Source organism: Oncorhynchus tshawytscha, linkage group LG12, assembly GCF_018296145.1.
Source record: "Oncorhynchus tshawytscha isolate Ot180627B linkage group LG12, Otsh_v2.0, whole genome shotgun sequence".
Lineage (NCBI taxonomy): Eukaryota > Metazoa > Chordata > Actinopteri > Salmoniformes > Salmonidae > Oncorhynchus > Oncorhynchus tshawytscha.
Genome location: NC_056440.1, coordinates 40406176 through 40427242, shown reverse-complemented (window position 1 = coordinate 40427242; position 21067 = coordinate 40406176). Strand labels below are relative to the sequence as shown.

The 21067-nt window shown below is 40.2% G+C and overlaps 1 protein-coding gene across 1 annotated transcript; it reads right to left on the bottom strand.

The window, feature by feature from the left end:
• Positions 1-3696: 3696 nt before the first annotated feature.
• Positions 3697-20122, bottom strand: LOC112264020 (sodium-dependent serotonin transporter-like). Its single transcript, XM_024440633.2, has 13 exons — positions 19786-20122; positions 16800-16934; positions 16238-16457; positions 15724-15862; positions 15236-15370; positions 10093-10196; positions 8874-9001; positions 8565-8677; positions 8284-8415; positions 7937-8036; positions 7605-7705; positions 6087-6254; positions 3697-5878 (listed from the first exon to the last, which is right to left on the bottom strand). The coding sequence occupies exons 1-13, from the start codon at positions 20096-20098 to the stop codon at positions 5795-5797; spliced, it is 1872 nt and encodes a 623-aa protein (XP_024296401.1). The 5' UTR covers positions 20099-20122; the 3' UTR covers positions 3697-5794.
• Positions 20123-21067: the final 945 nt, after the last annotated feature.

The following is a 21067-nucleotide window of genomic DNA, read 5'->3' as shown; positions in this document are numbered from 1 at the left end:
GAGTTTTTCCTAGACACCGTGCTTCTACACCTGAATTGTTTGCTGTTTGGGGTTTTAGGCTGGGTTTCTGTACAGCACTTTGAGATATCAGCTGATGTACGAAGGGCTATATAAATTGATTTGATTTGATTTGATATCAAATAATTTGGTCTAACCGAGACACACAATCCAGTGGTATGACCTTTATTAGTCTAAGCAAAACAAAAAAATTAAAATTAATAAAAGGTTTATACAAATGATGGACCCTGTCCCTTATGTCTTATATTTCCGTTTATCACATCACATGCTGACTAGACCGGGCATGCGTGTGCGTCCTCGTGCGCATGTCGATTTTATCCATCCACACCAGACGCGATCAGGACACACGGGTTGAAATATGACCAAGTTCTATTTTAGCGCCTGAATACGCTTGTTGACTCACGTGAGCAGTTTGGATAAATTGATTGAATGACATGTACGTGTCAATGGCTTTCGCAACACTCACTCACGCAACGCGGGCGGTGTGGTCAGCATGTCAGACAGATACAGTAAGCTATGCGTATGGATTTTCGATTGTTGACTCCCTTGGTTGTTGACTCCCCTGGATCCAGTTGGACAGGAGGTACCTTAGCATGACGTCGCTGCACTGCTTCACCAGTGATGCAATGGTTTATGTACACAAACTGCCATGACAATCGTCACCACCAGGGAATTTGTGTGACCGGACCTTCTCAAATAGTGCTTGAGTACCCCTGGGCAACAGTAACCCACATAAAAACCTTACCCAAATGTTGATTCTGTATGATCACATATGCCCTGAAACAAAAGTCCTACAGGAATCATGCACGCCTTCAACCATTTGTGAATGAATTGTTCAGGTATCCTGCAGGGATCCCGAAGGCTTGATAAAATCCTGCAGGAAAAGTCCCTGATGCTCCTGCAAGAGTATGACTTGTCCTGCATAAATTTTGAAAGTCCTGCACAAACATGACAATTCATGCAGGAATATTCTTGCAGGATATGGCAATTCCTGTAGGACTAAGTAAATTCTAGGTCGACTCCTGCAGGACTGAACCCTGTAGGATTTTGATATTCCTGCAGGATATGACAATTTCTGCAGGACCAAGTGCATTCCTACAGGAATCATGTAGGAACAAAACCTGCAGGATATGGCAATTTCAAGTTAACTATAGGATTTGAGATACAGTATGTTGTGATAACAGAGAAAATGTACTTTTGAAATATAGTGCAATATCAGACATTTCAACTCAACAAATGATTAATGTAATAAATGACAATGTCCACATGCAATAAATATAGTGTGTAATTTTTATTTGATAGATACCAACACAATTGATAATGGTTTCAGTAGACCCACACACATCATATTTGGGTTCCCAAGTGGCGCAGCAGTCTAAGGCTCATCTCAGTGCTAGAGGTGTCACTACAAACCCTGTTTTGATTCCAGGCTGTATCACAACCGGCCGTGACTGGGAGACCCATAGGGCGTGGCGCACAATTGGCCCAGCGTCTTCCGGGTTAGGGTTTGGCCAGGGTAGGTCGTCATTGTAAATAAGAATTTGCCTAGTTAAATAAAGGTTAAATAAAAAATAAAAATATCATGCTGCCAGTTTAAGAAACACCTTCATTCATACATACTCTGAATAAATAAATATACAATTGTGGGGGATTGCCAAAGTGGAGGCACGGTGGCTTCAAAACACAGTATTTCAGTTGCATAGCCCATCTATCACTCAGTATCATCTAGTCTAGTGATTCTACTCAGTTTCTTATTTAATTAGGCCTAGAGTGTGACTTGCGGTTAAGATATTTTTTGCTTCATTGTGATTTTACATTAGATACTGAATAGGAAATTGTGTACAGTAGAGTTATCATATCAGATAGAATAGCAGTAAAGAAAATGCAAGTTATTTGTACTATACTGTATAACTTTGCAAGACTAGCCTATTCTGTGTTTCTCTTTGAGTATGTTGGTTTCTTTTCTCTTATATTATGAATTCTATAGCCTACTAAACATCTGTTAAAGAAAGAAAACAATTCAGTTATCATAGATCATGTAAGTGTGGGCTTCCATCATTACATTCCCAACATTGATTAATGTCAACGAACCAATGGGGTGAGGTCATAAAGGTCAAGATGCTTGGGTTGCAGACTCTAACCTAATAATGCGAATGACTGATGTATTTGGATTTGACCACTTCATCTGTTGCAACAAGCAAAGCAGATGTACCATTACAAACACTCTTTTCTGCTCTTAATGATGAGTCCCAGAAGTGTAATGTGTTCTGGAGAGTGTCTCTACCACATAGGGCTGGAAATGAAATTGGAGGCTTCCTGGCCCCATAAGTCATCCACTGCAACAAGGAACCTGTCGGAAACAGTAAAGAAGCACTCCGGAACTAGACTTCTCCACCAGTGCAGCCATGCTGCGTGATTTTGTGGCAGGGGTAAGATATTGTTCAGAGACAAACGAGTGGCTGAGTTGATGTTATATTTTGCAAGGACCTGGGAGATTGTGGCAATTATACATTATGCTCTCTCTCTCTCTCTCTCTCTCTCTCACTCCCTCACTCTCTCGCTCTCTCTCTGTGTTGTTCACTGTTGCTTTCGAGGTTTGACCGATGATGAGAAGGCATGCACTCAGGCTCTGGACTAGATGATCCATTTGCAAGTAATCACTCTGTTTTTGTTTTTAATGTTGTTACTTTTCTATATTTGGAACATGAACTTAGATCCGAGGTTAACATGGTATCTCTTTTCTTCCCTAAAAACCAGATGGTCCATCTACTCTGTACTTGCGCTTCATATTGATTGACAGCCTTGAAATGAAACTTGATAGATTACATATTGGGTAGCCTAGAGGTTGGAGAGGCTGGTTGCTAGTTCAGATCTCAAGAGTGATTTCCCTGATCTTAAAATGACAAGAGACAAAGTATGTTCCTTGTGTGTCTGATTTTAGTCTGACATTGTGTCAAGCTGTGTAGATCCTCTGGTTACAGTGTGGCCCTTACATTTCTCTGGTGTTTCTTCATCGCACAGTGAAGTTTGCCGAGCTGTTCATTTCTGATGGTAAAAGAGCAGCCATTGAGCCAGCGCTCCTTTCATGTGTCTCCTCTGCAGGTCTGTTTGAGAGACAACTCTACCGCAATGGCCCACACAAAGGAGCTTTGATGTGTGTCACTCAGCTTCCCTCTGTAGAAATACCCAAATGAGCAATTGTCTAATCCCATTGATATTCTCTTCTTCTCATACCAGAGGTCCTTGACGTGATCAAGCCTTGCTTAGCAGGGTTGTGTGTGGGGGACTATGGGTTGTGTGTGTGTGTGTGTGTGTGTGTGGGGGGGGTTCTGTTTAATAAAACATTTCATTAAAACCATTTGAAGCGGTTCTATTACCTTGCATTTTGATCGTTTCTGGATATTGCAAATCAGGCTGTTAATTAGAATCTCTCATTGAGGTCTACAGCGACAGCTACCACAATGACATGAGAGGGGCAGCTATCAGTAATGGACATCCCTGCTTCGGGCACATGTTTGGCTCTGCGCGTTTCTTTACATTTACTGTTTCAGTCAAGTTGAACAGCAGCAAGCAATCAAATCAGTGGCAAATATGGTTAGTTGAAATGTGGCACGTTAAGATGTTTTTTTGTTGTTCTAAAAATGAATAGTTAGCTCAAGAAGGACAAAGACATAAGGGTGTAATACACACGTTTATATATTCAGTATCTTTTTAAACTTCTCATTACATGTATACGAGAAAGTTGCCGTCACATCCTACAAATACAGGGACCTGCTTCCTTTTTTGTTACTTAGAAAGGTAAGACTGAAATCACAAAACATTCCAAATATTATATAGCTTATTTAAAACGACTCGTCAAATTATTCTCTGGAGATAAGTGAAACAAAAGTTGAGAGTAAATGGAAACGTGTTACAATCCCTGATAGGCTTTGATTAGGGATTGAGTAACAGTTCAAAGAGTCTTATCACATCGAGAAAATAAAACCTTGTTTTTTGTTTGTCTGGAGAGGCATAATATCAATACAGAGTTTATAATGCTTTGACGTAGCTACAATATTTAGGCAGATTTAAGGCAGAATACACCCCCGGAAGTTGTTTATCCCAACAACAAACACTTAGGAGAAAATAAGGTAACAGTTTATTTTGTAGTCCCATTGTAATTGGAATATACCAAGAAACTGCTAAAAATGGGAACCAACCAATAATGTATATAAACCCTGGATTGCTGACGCTATGTATTGGCCATTGAGAGGCTTTGAAGCCACCGGTCGGCCATATTGGTACTCCACAGTAGGAGCAGTCCTCTATAGGAATGAATGGAATTCTACAGTATTTCAATTAAATGTTTAACTGACAAAATTACATGTATTTATGTATTTTTTGTTGTAGTGGGGACAATAACTAAAAATGATACTTTTGGGGAAATGTATGATTTTTTTTAAACGTTATGTTTAGCTCACATAATATAATTTAAAAGAATGCATTAAGGTGGGTAACAGAATAAATGTTGCAAAAACGAATGTAGACATTAGGAAATGCATTTCCATAGCTTTTAGAATATTATTTTCTCAACGGTGGTGGAGTGCCAAGATGGAGGCACATTGGCTTCAACACAGCGCCCACAATTAGACATCTAGTGTATATCTAAATAATTGGTACCAACTGGTTCAAAAACAATTGGTAAACAACCAGGATACCAATTACGTAACAATAATTATGTAATTACCATTTTACCTTCATTTCCAAGAAAATGACAGGTAAAATAGCGGACTATGAAATAAAGCATAACCTAAACGGAAAGACTTTTAGCAGCGTATTTGGTCTCATCCGCTAACTGCATTCTTTGAGGTAATCCTTTTAACTTGCATGTTGGTGAGGAACTATTGTCGGTTAAAATCTGTTTAAAAAAAAACAACCTTTAAGACATCAACCATTCGTCAGCCACACAGTGTAAATGGTTACTTATCACACAGAACAAATGACATGATCTGCTATACTTTGTATGAAGCCCAGTTATTAATAAAGGGGTTTCTGGTTATTGATCTTATCTTCAACACACAAGATACTTTTCTTAAAAAATCTCCACTGCATGTAATGTTTTGGGATTGTAATGAGACAATTTCCAAAGCTGATTGTCACTGTGGTTGCTTAAAAGGGTACATCATAAAAATAAAACATGCAAGGGTAATTTAATGTGACTGGGTCATGTTTTTTAACTGTTAATAATGTAGCAGAAAGAAGTAAGGGTGGCAGGTAACCTAGTGGTGAGAGCATTGGGCCACTAACCGAAAGGTTGCTGGATCAAATCCCAGAGCTGAGAAAAAAATACATCTGTTGTTCTGCCCCTGAACAAGGCGGTTAACCCACTGTTCCCTGGTAGGCTGTCATTGTAAATAAGAATTTGTTCTTAACTGACTTGCCAGGTTAAATAAATAAACAAGTAATTGGTGAGAAGTGCCTTACAGCCTTATCTTAATAGCTGTAGAAGTCTGTCTTGTGATCAGACCTACATTTTTCTGTCCAAAATAAACTGTATACTGACAGTATTTGAAGGACGCGTTCACACTGAATATTAATTCATATGAAATGTTTTCTCTTTACATTAAAGTCCCCTCTTGCAGACAATTTGTGTTTATTGTACTTACTGAGCAAAAAAATAAAAATATTTGTTGAACACTCCATGAGATTGATCTGTATCTGCTGAGTTGGTTCTCATTCAAGAGCCTATTGGTAGAACGTTATGTGCCTGGCTGGGTTCTTGGCAACGTAGGTGCTTCTATGGAACAGGACTCATGTTGAGGGAGTCTGCGTGGATCTCTGGCATGATGGTCCTCTCAGGTCTCAGACACACGGCTAGGCGCTGGGAACAAAAACAGGTAGAGACCAGGGATGGAGTAACAAGAGATAACAACACGTGTGTGTGATTAATTAAACCATTTGCCATACACTCATCACATATTGAAATATATTAACTATGTGCTTCTTTTATAGGACAATAAGTCACACTGACCACACACTACACATCCATTTCTTGTCAATAGTCAACACAGTACATGAGTCCATCAGACCTGTTTCAGTGATCCGGGGGTCCACACCAGCTTGTAGACCATATAGATAGGGATCCACATGAAGGAGGAGGCCCCGATGACGTAGCCCACCGTGATGCTCCAGTCTGGGTACTTGTAGTCAAAGAGTTGGAGGGGGGGTGGCTTAAGCAGGGAGCTCACTATTATATACTGTGAAAGGAGAGAGAAAAGTCTCAAAGGTCATGCTCCTATTCTTCTCAATTAGATTTCGCATATGTGACAATGGCATTTAGACGCCTGTGTGCCTCAACAACAACGACAAAAGCAGAAAAGCCATTTCAATACATAAAAAGGTATATCTTTATTTTCACGAGATTATCACAGACCGACGAGGGAGATGAGAGCAGAAACAATTTAGCCCGTACAATAAAAGGAGGGATAATAAAGAAGTTAGCTTGGGGGGAAAATGTCAGCTCTTTCAGCAGCGGGAGGCTAAGAGAGATTAAAGGAGACGTATGCAAAGGGGAGGCAGGGATATTACGTTATGCAGGTGAATAAAGTTGACATTTAGGATTGTGGAATATGAACAGGAGGGGGAAAAAAGATGAGACATTGAGGCTGGAGGGAGCTGGGTGTCCTTTACTTGCAGACTGAAGAATTGAAGGTGGAGGAGGGTTCTATGCTGGGGGAAAAATAGTTGGAAAACACTTCACTTAAAGTCTGCACGTCTAATGCATTACGGTGTTATTATAATACATTGTAATACTTGTCATGAACCTTCACGACCCTCTTACAATGTCTTATAATCATATCAAAATGAGCCTGATTAAATAACAGCCATTTTGAGTCAGTTGAAATATTGAAACTTAGAGACAAGTGGCATTTTACAAACTGTATATTAAGCCACTATAAAGGATGATACATGCTTATTACCAGGTACAAAGCATTATACCTGCAGGCTTTAAGCAAAATATTACCATACAATCTCTAGCAAAGTCCCAATGAAATGTTAGCACATCTGATCCTACACTGACCATCCACCCATGTCATTTAACCTGCCGTTACCAGAAAGGGCCAATGAGGAGGATTAGAAGTTTGAGATATAGGAGAGGTTTACAAAAAACTGTGGCAACTATCATTACACACACCTGCTCCCCATCGTTATGCACACCTGGACTTCATAATTACCTTGGTTACGTACCCTTTGTTTAGCCCTCAAGTAGCCCCAGTCTTCAGGCAGTATTGGTTCTGTTCGCGTTCTGTACGGTTCTCCTGTTTTGTTTATCTGCTTACTCTCATTACAAAACTCACCTTCCGCACCTGCTTCCTGACTCCTAGCGTATACGTTACAGAAACTCCGTGACAGGGTGCTGTAGGCCAATCAGATTGAGTCACCTGATTTGCGTCAGATTTGTGAACTAGTGGATGACGAACACTGTTAAATCAGTTTTAATTGTCCAGAATGAGGGTATGATAACAAAGCTTCCTGTTAGGTGGATTCGACAATATATTCCGTTATTTCAAATCTTATTGGTTGGTTTCCCCTCCGGCTCTGCTTACCGCTAGAAATGCAGGACTGATGGCCACCCAGCACACCTTCCAGAATAATCCAGGAGAATAGCCTAACATGGATTTAATGTCATTGCTGAATCTTGTGATACCTGGAAGCAATACAAATTGAAAAGAGAGCATTCAACAACACTATGATAAGAACTATTAAAACAGTTTCTTGTCATGTGAAACCCGAAAATAAGTATTTTTGTCAATATAATTTAGGAGTCTGTAGGATGCATACTACAAGAAAAAATAAATGATGATTTCTGTCTCATGCAAGACTACTGGGAGTATAGGAAGCGTGAGATGTAACATCACCATTAAATCACCATTCTTACCATAGAACCAGGAAACAGCGATGGCCTCAAGAAAACCAACTGCAATGATGGAGGAACCCACCCCAAACTCCTCCAGCAGTTTCACCACATAGGCCCCGCCCTGAGAGAAACACATGCCTGTCACTTATGTGGTAAAAGGTTCCTTCTGGACAGGTTGATCAAACTAATATAGATTGTTAATTTAGCGTTTGTTTCTATTCAAACGTAATTATTTGATTAATCCTGTGCCATCTTATTATGACTACTGTTGCAACAGGAGCTTCCAGATCCCTCATGTGCCCTTTTTTGTTTACTGTTGAAAAGTTTGTGTCTTCAAAGTGCTACATTCTTATTTACATGTTACCTACATTGGTAAGGGTGCTGAGGGAGCCCAAAAAGCACACAACAACCAAGCCCAGTACAAACAGCTCCCGTCTGTTCGCCAGGTAACCAGGGTATTCATCCATCACAGCAGTAATGATAGCCTCCAGTCCTCCAAACTGAGACAGAGACGAGAGAGGGCCATGTCAATGAGTGTGATTACATATGACCTAAGGACATCACTTAGTTCAGAGATAATCTGATACATCCAAGTTATAGGCAAGTCTCCTTCTTTTGATGAGACACTTCAACCCAAGTTCTGTCATACCGTGCTGTCGAGCCCAAGCGTGATCATCATCACGAAGAAGATGATGGCGAAGAATGTTGACCCTGTCATGTTGGCTATGGCCTCTGGATAGGTGATGAAGAGTAGGCTTGGACCTGGGGATGAGGTGTTCGGGGATAAATCCCATTTTGATAACAATCTAAAGGCTACAATTTCCTACTGTTGCACTAGATATAGAAATACATTCCTGTTGAACATGTTCAGGCAGTTACTTAATAAAACAGACAAATACACTTAAAACAGGTATTCGGGAGAAAAAAACATTTATCTAGAAGAGTTTTGGCCACTGACCCTTGTCTCTGGCTACATCCTCCACATTCACATTTCTCTTCTCTGCCATGTACCCCAGCACAGTGAAGATCACAAAACCAGACATGAAGCTGGTCAGGCAGTTCACCAGGCTGGTCACTATGGCGTCACTACGGCATCACAACATAGAGACAAACACGGTGCCTGTCTGATCATCTCAAGTATTGTAATTCATTCGTATATATCTTTCTCTGGTTTGGTTGGGAACAGTGGTTACATCTGGATTTTGTAAATGGAGCAACTGTCCCCAACATGGATCACCTTTGTAAGACATTTTCGTTGACCGAGCTCACTTGCTAGCAAGCAAACACAAACAGTGAGTGGACCATTGAGATATACAGTCATCTAAATGCCATTTCTATTTATATGTCGTGGGCATTCACTTTGTTTAATTAGGATAACCCTGTCAGCAAGAGTAAGTCCATTCAGACTCTGTGTGATTCCACAAGTTCTCTGAGAAGCAGCAGTGCCACTGTTTCCTCACGTGTGTCACTGATACTGTACCAATGACATTAACCACGCACGTGACAGCCGTCTCACAGGGAGCACACAATTCAATTTCTTCAGGAGAGCCCCCGTGATCCTTTCATCTCCCACCACGCTGGATTCACCACTCCCTTCTCATAATTGTAATTACATTGTCTTAAAGAGTTGCTGTGGGACATCCGTTTGAGCTCATCTATTCAACACATCCTAAATAAATCCCCTTGATTGGCCGGCGTTTCCTCCTCCTCGACGACACAGGGCTGATGCGAGTAAAAGTGAGGGCCAGAGTTATGGGTTGCCAGAGACGCATGTTTTTGTCACCGGATATCAATGCCTGACGGACTTTTTTGAGAGCGATTGGAAGCGCTACCGTAGAGATCCACTGGTGTAGGGGACATTCAGGAGGAGCAGCCTCCTCTTCCATCCTGGACACACGTACCTCCTCTGAGTTATTCTAGTTTGAACTTTTTACTTGTTTGGAAGTAATCAATATGGTTGACAGGTTTTAAACATTTTTTTATCCTTCTTTAACCTGTCTCGTCCCCTTCCAGTACAATGATCGAAGGGGATTTAATTAACAGGTGACATCAAAAAGGGATTACAGCGTTCACCCGGATTCACCTGGTCAGTCTATGCCATGGAAAGTGTATGTCATGTTTTGTACACTCAGTGTATATTTATTATTATTTAAGGGAGTTTTAGTATCAGCTCTTACCGATAACAGTTGTTTGTGAATGGGTTGTAGCTGGAGAGGGCAAGGAGCACCCCAAAGCCTGGCCCCAAGGAGAAGAAGATCTGAGCCGCAGCGTCTACCCACACCTACAAAAACACATGGATATGAATTACACACAAATGACCGAACCTGAGGGATTTACCTGCAATCTCAGAATATCAGATTCAGTGCTTTGACTTGTACAGCATCCCTGTATATCTCAACAGTGTAAAGACCTGTGTCAAGCTACTGAAGCCTAACTGTTCCTGTCTGTTAGCCAGCCAGTGTGTCTGTCTAGCTTTCACAATCCTCTGCTATTGCGGAGCTTTAGATGTAATGCTAATTAATTTCTTATGTTCAAATATCTCTGTTGGACTGCTGATTCCCTCCAAGCATCCAAATCCTATCATATCATATCTGTGCACAGTGTTTCTTGTTTGATACAAATGCATATAATAAGTGACAGGTAACACTTGAAATTAAAGTCTGCACATGTAATAATGTATTACTAGTTAGTGTGCTTGCTGAAGGCAAGACCACTCTAGATTTCTTACATACTCATAACCTTTTTTCCACTCACTCTAGCACTTAAACCACATAAGTTATTAACACTAAACCAACTTTAGAATGTGCACAGACCATCTTCAGGTTGCTTGAGAAAATATTTTTGATATTATTTATAGTTTTTGTACTACAACCATATTTGCATAAAACTCAATGTAAGTCATTGCCGTAAACTTGAATTTAAAAAACTTTTAAAAAACTGATATCCCTTTATTTCAGTTTTTAAGCTATCAACACCAAATCAACGTTGGGATGTTCCGACTGACCCTACTTAGATTGTTTGCATTCAGATTTTTTATACTATGTATACTTTTTTAACTATAACAATTTCATGTACATACTACCTAAATTGGCCCGACCAACCAGTGCTCCTCTACATTGGCTAACCGGGCTATCTGCATTGTGTCCCACCACCCGCCAACCCCTCTTTTTACGCTTCTGCTACTCTCTGTTCATCATATATGCATAGTCACTTTAACCATACCTACATGTACATACTACCTCAATCAGCCTGACTAACAGGTGTATGTAGCCTTGCTACTCTTTTTTCAAATGTATTTTTACTGTTGTTTTATTTATTTACTTATCTACACACACACACATACCTTCTCTTTTTTTCCCGCACCATTGGTTAGAGCCTGTAAGTAAGCATTTCACTGTAAGGTCTATTGGGCGCACGTGACAAATAAACTTTGATTTGAAGTGGGCAATGCTTACATTAGCCTCAATGGCTACCATGAGAGGTAGATTTTCACAGTGCCACTGCTTTCTAACAATTCAATCTAGAAGCTCCAAACCAACTTTAGCATGACGGAAACACTTCATAGAGTCAAGCATTCTTTCATTCTTCCATAACTTAATCAGTTTACATTTTCTTAAATGTGCATATTAGAGCAAACACTGCAACTCTGTAACCGTATAAACAAGTGGTTTCCAAAAATGTTTGGTTACTGTACCACCAAACTGAATTCTGGGGAACATTTGTCTGTGGTACTTCTTTTGAACCGTTTAAGCTATCAATTCCAAACCAATGCTGAAATGTGCAGACTGACTCAACATATATTGCTTGCATACAGGTTTGTGATACTATTTATACTTTTTGAACTATAACCATTTAAAATGTGCATAAATGAACATGAGTTTAAACGACAACCATTGGAATACAGAGGTACCTAGACATTCAAAATGGTCCTGCTCCTTGGCCTAAAAAGCTACAGCACCAACTCTAACATTCAGGCTCTCCTGACTTCAAATTCTCTTAAACATGGATACATTATAATCATTTGAGTTAGCACAAATTAGCATACCACTTAATGGATTCAATGACAACCATAAGAGCACTGTGGTAGACATTATACACGCTACTGTTCTTAAATCATTTCAGCTGCAAACATTAAAACAACTTTAACATTTTCAAACGTTATAAATGATAACAATTTAAATTAGCCAACATTTGCATAAAATAACCCACCAGCAGTAATAGTAACTCTTGAACCGTTCAAGCTAGAGACACCAACCCAACTTTTACAGGTTCAGACTATCTTGTCCTATCAACCATAAGTATTTCAAGACAAGCTAGCAAGCACACACATTTTCTTTGGGAAATGTACCTTTCTAGCTATTTCCATGTGCCTTTATAATGTCTACACACATTTGGCTCTTTTGTCAGGATAATAAGACATTATAAAGGGGTCATTCATGCTGATGTCAAATTTTGCAATGCATTGCACATCATAATGCATTATCCGTGCAGCGTAAGCACAAATTATAGGGTGTTCATTGAATAGCCAAAATGGTCATATTTTCCAATGGATTACTGTGACCTGTCGTGTCCAATGACATTTCTGCTAAATGATAGCCTCATACGAATCCTATTTCACAGCTGTACTGAGAGAGATCTGAAGAGAAGCACGCACTTGTAAAGGGAGAAGGAGGACGAAAGAGAGAGAGAGTGCATGTGTGCGTGCGTGAGAGAGAATGGGTGGGGTGGGGGGGTGGGGGGGGCTTTGTTAATGGAAAAAATCTAAACCAACTACGCATCTCATTATCACGTGGCTTATTTATGCATCTCATCTCATCCATATTCCCTTGAACCAAAGCGCTCACTCCTACTGAGCCAACAACACAGCACTGTACCGTCAGAGAGTAGAACGCAAGAAAGCAAAGTTAAAGGACACTATGGTAGAGGAACTTTCCACGGGCTGGCAGAAAGTGTATGTTTACAGTTTTCAGGGATTCAGTTTTTTCAACCTAACTTCCGTTTCCCCTGAAAAACAGATGTGGGGACTCCGCTCAGGCATCTTTTAACACCTTCTATGTTATGGTAGAGGTAGACTCAGACTGTTCCCCAATATACTGGTTGCAATGACATCAGGCTGACATCTGTTGTGATGTCATGGTCAGGTTGTTTGAACAGCTTTATAGCCACCAGAAAAAATACCTCCCCATAACCAGAACACCAGTGTACAGATGCATTATTCAACCTCGGACAACATTTTCTCAGGAAGACCAATTCCCCATTCAACCACTGGTGAAATCCCTTCACAACGATCTGTGTTTCTAATACACAATTAAATGAAACACATAATACCCCTTGCTAATCAGTAAACTCTTAGGTATGTCGTGGTGGACTGTCATTGCAATTGCTTCACAGTAACCTGGTAAAATGATGTTTATAGTGTGGCTAGCCGCTAAATGGCTCTGAATTCACTGTCAGCATGCAGTCTGACAGTAAGAGCTATATCCACTTTTGGAGATAACTCGTGCTCTGAAATCATATCCTGATGTCGGCAAAATATGTATTCATAACATTGCTAACTTAGCTAGTTAACATACATTCTGAGAAAACAAGCAAGAGACACGCCTTGTGCCCAAATTGATGACATTAGACAGGCAGCAAGAGTCGAGTGGAGACAAACGGATTCAGTTCAGTCAGTCGTCCTGTTGAGCCCTTCCCAGCTTCCCAAACTTCAGAGAGAATTTGAAACTTCTCTGCCAAAGTTGGGACTTGGAAGTGTTCAGAATCATTCCATTTTTATCGGAGTAATAGTATTTTTTTTATTTTGCACAAAAATTTAACATTAGATGTTAATGCCGTAGTTGTACATTTTCGGTGAAAATCACTACAATAAATGTGATTTAGCTGTCACAATGGCCTGATACAGGCTACACTATCTAGCACAGGGCGGGGCAACTCCAATCCTCCAGGGCCTGATTGGTGTCACACTTCTTCTCCATCTCTAGCAAACACAGCTGATTAATCAAATTGCATTCTAAACTGAAGAGCATGATTAGGTGATTATTGGAGTCAGGTGTGTTAGCTTGGCTGGGGCAAAACTGTGACATCAATCAGGCCCTCAATAAATGGAATTGCCCACCCCTGATCTAACAGCTACCCTCTCCTTACTGCAGCAAGCGGGAGCGACTGACACTATGCCCCGTGTTGTTGTGTTGCCGGCTTGCAGCGCAAACTCTCCTCATTGAGCAGTGTAGACTGTATCACTGTGACATCCAAATGGTTACTTCCAATAATACAAGTTATTTCTCTTGTAGGATGCTATTCCACTCTGAATAAAATTATGTTGGATGGAACATATTGGAGATGGTGACCAATACTACAAGTTATTTCTCTTGTAGGCTGCTGTTCCACTCTGAATAAAATGATGTTGGATGGAACAAATTGGAGACGGTGACCAATACTACAAGTTATTTCTCGAAATAAAAACAACTTTCTTTTACAAGTTTTAACTAGCGCCATACTGCCGTTGTTGCCAGCTAGCCAGCATAAACTAGCTGGGAAGGGCTCATCAGGATGACTGACTGAACCGAATCCATTCGTCTCCACACTCAACTCTCAGCGGCGTGTCCGTATACAGTAACCTCCCAGAAAACAAGTTATATTAAGTGGCTAGCTAGCGTTTGCAATGTTTGGTGGTCAATGAGATAGAGTTAGCTAACCAGCTGAGCAAGCAAACAATGTAACAAAAGTATAATTTCGCATTCTAAAAATACTCCATCAACAGGCTCTGCATTTCAGGAATCACAGTAGCAAGTACTTCTGGTGCACTGTTAAATTATTTAGCCATTTAAACATTCATTTTTTAAAAGAAAACTCCATATCTCTCACTGGCTTTCATGCCATTTAATCGTGAGCTTGTCTGAGGTGTCGGACTTGACAACAGTCGTTATCCACTGGGATTGGTTGTGCAAAATTATAGGGCGGGGCTTAGCGAAAGGTCAAATTGAAATAACAGATGCCACATCCTCTTCATCACCAGGGACATTACATTATTTTGTATAGGATTGACTGTGTTGGATCACTGCTGTGCACTGCCTTTCTTTCACCAATTTTGACACAGGAGAGTGCAAAATGCTGTGCTGTGACACACGCAAAAAAATGACTGCATCTGTACATACAAATAACAACATTATAAACAAATTGTCATTTCAAGCGGTACCAAAAAGATCAGACAACACTGCGAAATTCCTCACCCTATTTTAGTGTTTCCCGCTCCAAACAGATGATCATATGGAATTGATGTGATAATGGACAAGTGTTCTGTGTTTCTTCTCTATAACTCACACTGGTCTCGAAGAGTTTCTCCCATTTTGGCTTTAGGTAGAAGACCACTCCCTTCCATGCACCTGGTAGGGTGGCACCACGGATCAACAGGATGAAGAGCACCACATAGGGCAAGGTGGCCGTCACCCACACTACCTGGCATGGGAAGGGCAAAGCAGCAGAGAGAGAGAGAGAGAGAGAGAGAGAGAGAGAGAGAGAGAGAGAGAGAGAGAGAGAGAGATGGGGGACAGATGAGAAGGGAAGATAAATGGAGATTATAGACAAGTAAGTCACACTGGACGTTGCATTGTAATGACCCTCGTACTTGATAAGCCCATTGTGAACATCACCAACTGAAATATTTCCCTGTGGCTAGTGCGTTAGCCTTGGGGTCGGATGACCTGGAACGGTACAAACCACAGCCGTTTTTCCACAATGTACAACAATGATCCGGAAATGATCCCCACACACTGATGCCGTTTCCTGGAAGAGTGGCTGAGACATGCTACCTTCCCTGATGTCTTCACTCCCTTCCAGAGACTGAAGTAAACGATAGTGAAGATGAGAAAGAGGCAGAGCATCAGCTGCCAGCGAACACCCCCCACGTTATGCAGCCCATCGGACTTGTGGATCTCCAGAACATTCCTCCTGTATAGGAAAAATACATTAGTACTGTGTTTGCATTTTACTTACCTTTACCCGTAGGCTTACCTACATTGCTAAAACTAATGGTGCCTTGTGACTCGATATAGATCGATTTTCAGGGCTATATATGAAGCGAGCCATTGAACTCTTTCTGTTTTGATAGAGCACCATTTCTTGTTGTCTATCAGCTTTACATAATCACAGCATGTTTCAGCACTTGTGAGCAAGTGTTTAATTGAAACATTTAAATGAGAATACAATGAAAATGTCTTTTGAAACATTTGAATGCGATGAAACGATGATGTCAAACAATTGACGTGGCTATTCAAGGTCACGGTAACGTATTCCCTGTGCTGTCCGCCACTTACATGGACTTACGTGTAAAATTCCTCAGCAGGTGACCTGGAGTAGTTGTTCCAGGTCACATTGTCTTTCAGGAAGTAGTTGGTGCAGTTTTCAGTGTTCCAGGCGTTGTCACAGTTAGTCCAGGGCAGGACGCTGGCGAAGGACGAGTAGAAGTAGAAAAGTGCCCAGGCGATGATGGTGTTGTAGTAGAAGGAGACGTACAGCGCGATGACACAGATCGCATACCCAATGCCTGAAACCATGGACAGATGGATCAGTGAGATCGGAGATTAGAGACCTGTGCCTCTATGCAACATGATGCCATTTTGAAATGACCAATTACCATGTAGTTATAGGCCTATAGTGTAAGTTTCATATACTGAGGACTGTACAGTACTTTACCTTTCAATTGACCCACTTTCCAAATGATTCCATAGTTACCTTGTTCTTATCAATAAACTGTTGAATTGTCAACAGCAAGTGCCACGTGTACGTGAGAAAAAGATGTGTAGTATGCAAGTAATGTAAAGAAGTGCACTGGTGTGGGGTCAGTGAGATGTGAGGTGGGTTGTTTTGTAAATGATGCTCGTCCTACCTTTGAAGATGGGGCATATGTGTTTCCATATGGATATGGCGCCAGTTCTGTGGAACTGTCCCAGGGCCAGTTCCATGTAAAATAGTGGCACACCTCCAAAGATGGCCATGACAATGTAGGGGATGAGGAAAGCCCCTGTCCAGAGATGTAAAGAGGGAAAATCACAGGTCGGACTCATGACTATATGGAGATCACATTGTATTGATGAAGATGCAGGCCTAACCTCGTCCCCAGGCTATTGCCACTGTACAAGTGTCAGACGTGCAAGATGTGAGATGTATTAGGAAGGACAGTCACGTGACAAATTGTTACTTTTACTACTTAGTAGTTTAATATGTACGGATATCTGGTAACACGTTACTTATAGAATCCATTTCATGCATTATGATGAAGTTGTAATGCATTGTAAGACATGCAGTAATAATGCATGTAAGACTTTTAAGTCATGTGTGACCCATTTATAATGTATTGTAACCATTTCATAATGATCTGGACTAAATAACAGCCAGTTTAAGACAGTTGAAATGCTATGCATAGAGAGACAGAACATATTATTTATAAGCCTTGCTATAACACATTAAAAGGCTCATACAGTATTATCAACTCATAATAAACTGGGGGGGGGGACATTTTTATTTGGCCTTACTGCTATTAACCCATACACGGAACAACAGATGGTCCCCACAAAAAAAAGGAAGTTTGTTCTGAAGTGTCTGTCCTGTATCTGAGAGATATAAGAAAGGTCTGGAAAGATCTTAATCTGGAAATTAAGTGTTTATCTTTAACGAAGCAATCAGCAGTTGAAACGATAACAAAGTGTAGTCCCAGCCTCTGTTTTGGCAAAAAGCTGAGGGATAGAAGTGGAGACATCTAACCACTCTAAAATGTATAAACACAGCTATGGATGCAAGGACTGACCATTCATGATATCAAAATTATAGTTTTAACCACGTTTTGAGGATAAATAGTGTTTATTTACATTTACATTGGAGTAACACATGCTTATATTTTGGGTTATGATGGGGTACAACCGGGGCATTTATAAGTTATTCTTCAAGAATGAATGGGTACATAACATGAATATGTAAGTACAAAAATGAATGTAGCAACTGCAGATTGTCCCTTTCAATAAACTTTGACTACTTTTTGCACAAATGTATGTGTATTTATGTATTCAATGTTTTGGCGACAGTTTTTTTTATTGACATTAATTACATTCATATCATCCAAAGATTTGAAAAGTCTTAGCTTCTTCATCAGATCATCTGTCAAATGATTGGTACACTCGTAGAAAAAAAGATGCTATCTAGAACCTAAAGGGGTTCTTCGGCTGCCCCTATAGGAGAACCCTTTCAAGAATCATATTTGGTTCTAGGTAGAACCCTTTCCACAGAGGTTTCTACATGGAGGGTAAAAAAAGGTCCTACCTGAAACCAAAAAGGGTTCTCCTGTGGCGATAACCAAAGAACCCTTATGGAACCCTTTTGTTTTAGAGTGTAGGGTTTTCTGTACATCCCTACACATTTTATAACTTATAACAAATATTTTTTCAGAACAGAAGTTACATGCAAATGGATACATGATCTTGCCTACTTTTAGACAGTGGTGGAAAAAGTACCCAATTGTCATATTTGAGTAGAAGTAAAGATACCTTAATAGAAAATGACTCAAGTAAAAGTGAAAGCCATCCAGTAAAATACTACTTGTGTAAAGTCTGAAAGTATTTGGTTTGAAATATACCTAAGTATCGAAAGTACATGTAATTGCTCAAATATACTTAAGTATCGAAAGTAAAAGTAAATGTATAAATAATTTAAAATTCCTTATATTAAGCAAACCAGAAGGCACAATTTTCTTTTTTTTTTTTTAAATGTACTGATAGCCAGGGGCACACTGCAACATTCAGACATCATTTACAAAGGAGGCATGTGTGTTTAGTGAGTCCGCCAGATCAGAGGCAGTAGGGATGACCAGGGATGTTCTTTTGATAAGTGTGTGAATTGGACCATTTTCCTGTCCTGCTAAGCACTCAAAATGTAATGACTACTTTTGGGTGTCAAGGAAAATATATGGAGGAAAAGTATATCATTTTCTTTAGGAATGTAGTGAAGTAAAAGTAAAACGTAGTCAAAAATATCAATAGTAAAGTAGAGTACAGATACTCAAAAAACGACTTAAGTAGTACTTTAAAATATTTTTAGTTACGTACTCTACACAACTGCTTTTAGAGAAGCAGTTGTGCCACTGTAAAGTGCATAAAATTACTGTAACAAGTGAAATATTCCCTCTAGTCAAACCGCAAACGGTAGCCTTCTACACGTGAGGTGCAAACACAACGGTAATTAAAGATGTAATACAAACAACAACAAAAACAGTTTTCATGCAACCAAATACAATATTGAGAAACTTTTTAATTCGTTTATAGCCTATAATCTCGATAGGCTAGACATCTTCCACTTTCCATTTCCCGTAATACTGATCAGATTAGAGGCAGGCCTATGTTTTGTAGCCTCATTCAGTACCCCGTCTGACATCGTTCGTTTGGGACATTTTAAACTAGTCCATTATGGAACGCTGTCTTTTCGAACTCATCTTGGCGGATGAACTTTCCTAATAGTCTAGGTTATAAACAGGAAAACCTATGCTATACATAGTACAATACTTTATTTAATTTTATGCTTAACTAAAATGTTTTACTTCAGTGTGTTTCAGTGAGTTAATTGTAGTGGGTTGCAGGCTCTCGAGCATGTGAAGCTAATTTCAGCACCATGGACAGCAGGAGGTATAGCCTTCCCAATTGCGCGCATGAGAGCCACTATCGTTATCGAATCCTTAATCCAAACATATGCTATATAAAGAATAATACAAAAAAAATGATATTCAGCCATATCTAATATTAAGAAAGATAATACCACATAAATGTAAGTAAGGTCATAAATTAGCCAAATAATATAGAAAGCAAATAATTAAGGAATTGAACTCTTACCGCCTCCATTTTGGTAACAAATGTATGGAAATCTCCAAACGTTTCCTAAGTCTACCGCGAAGCCAATGACTGATAAAAGAAAATCCATCTTTTTGCTCCATTTGTCTCTTGAGTTCGTCTGTGTGATCACAGGTACCGGCGCTGGGTTGTTGTTGTAACCGGTGTTTGAGGGGCCCTGTGCGCTCAGGCTTCCCGTTGGGGTCGCTGTGTCTTGGCGGGTCATGGTTGACGGACTATCAAACGCCAGTCTGCCGTCTGAGCAGGTAAGTTTGAAAAAAAACTGACAAGCTTCAGAGGCACAGAAGATTCTCATATTATGGGCGATGACAGGTCAGAGTGGGAGGTGTAGGAGGGACTGCACATTGCCTACTTGATAGAGTTGTCAATCACTAGGCTCATGGAGTAGAACTCCCTATGCACACATTAATATCAACAAAATGAGCTCCACTCCAACCTTGACGAGTTTTTGGTTCCCTAAATTTGGCTACAGTTGTAGAAACCCTGGCCTCTATTCACGCACATTTTAGAAACTATGATTTAACAACACCAGCCTACAGCCTTTTCAAGAGATCTACTATTTGGTCTACTATTTGATAAGTGGCTTGGTTGAATTTATGTATTGTTTAGGTTCCCTAAAGCCCAATATCATTATTAGGCTACTGTATGTGTCTTGATGTATTTTGTCAGAATACATTTTTGAATTAATTTGAGAATTAATTTGAGTATTTAGTATTAAAGAAGGCTGTGGATCTACATGGTAACTTGCGATGGAGGGGAGGAGGAATCAAGCTACTCAAATTCACTCTATGCAAAAGTTATAATCCACCACATCTTTAAAGAGGTCCTGGCTTTATGCAAAGTCCCATGTCAAAAGATTGCTAAAAGACAGCTAAAGAAAGGTGTGTGTGTGTGTGTGTGTGTGTGTGTGTGTGTGTGTGTGTGTGTGTGTGTGTGTGTGTGTGTGTGTGTGTGTGTGTGTGTGTGTGTGTGTGTGTGTGTGTGTGTGTGTGTGTGTGTGTGTGTGTGTGTGTGTGTGTGTGCACGCGCGCGTGTTGGTGTGAATGAAATACACGTGAACCTTGACCATTTTGAACTCTTTAAGTACACAAAGTCTCGAGGCGTCTTGGCTCCCTGAGTCCAGGGTAATGCTTTTGGTGAGGAGACAACAGCACAGACCAGAAGCTCTGTGGCTGAACTGAACTCGTTAGGGAAACCTAATTAAATGACCTTGTAATTGAATCCACCACTTTTAGCACTGTCCGATTTCAAAAGTCCTACAGAG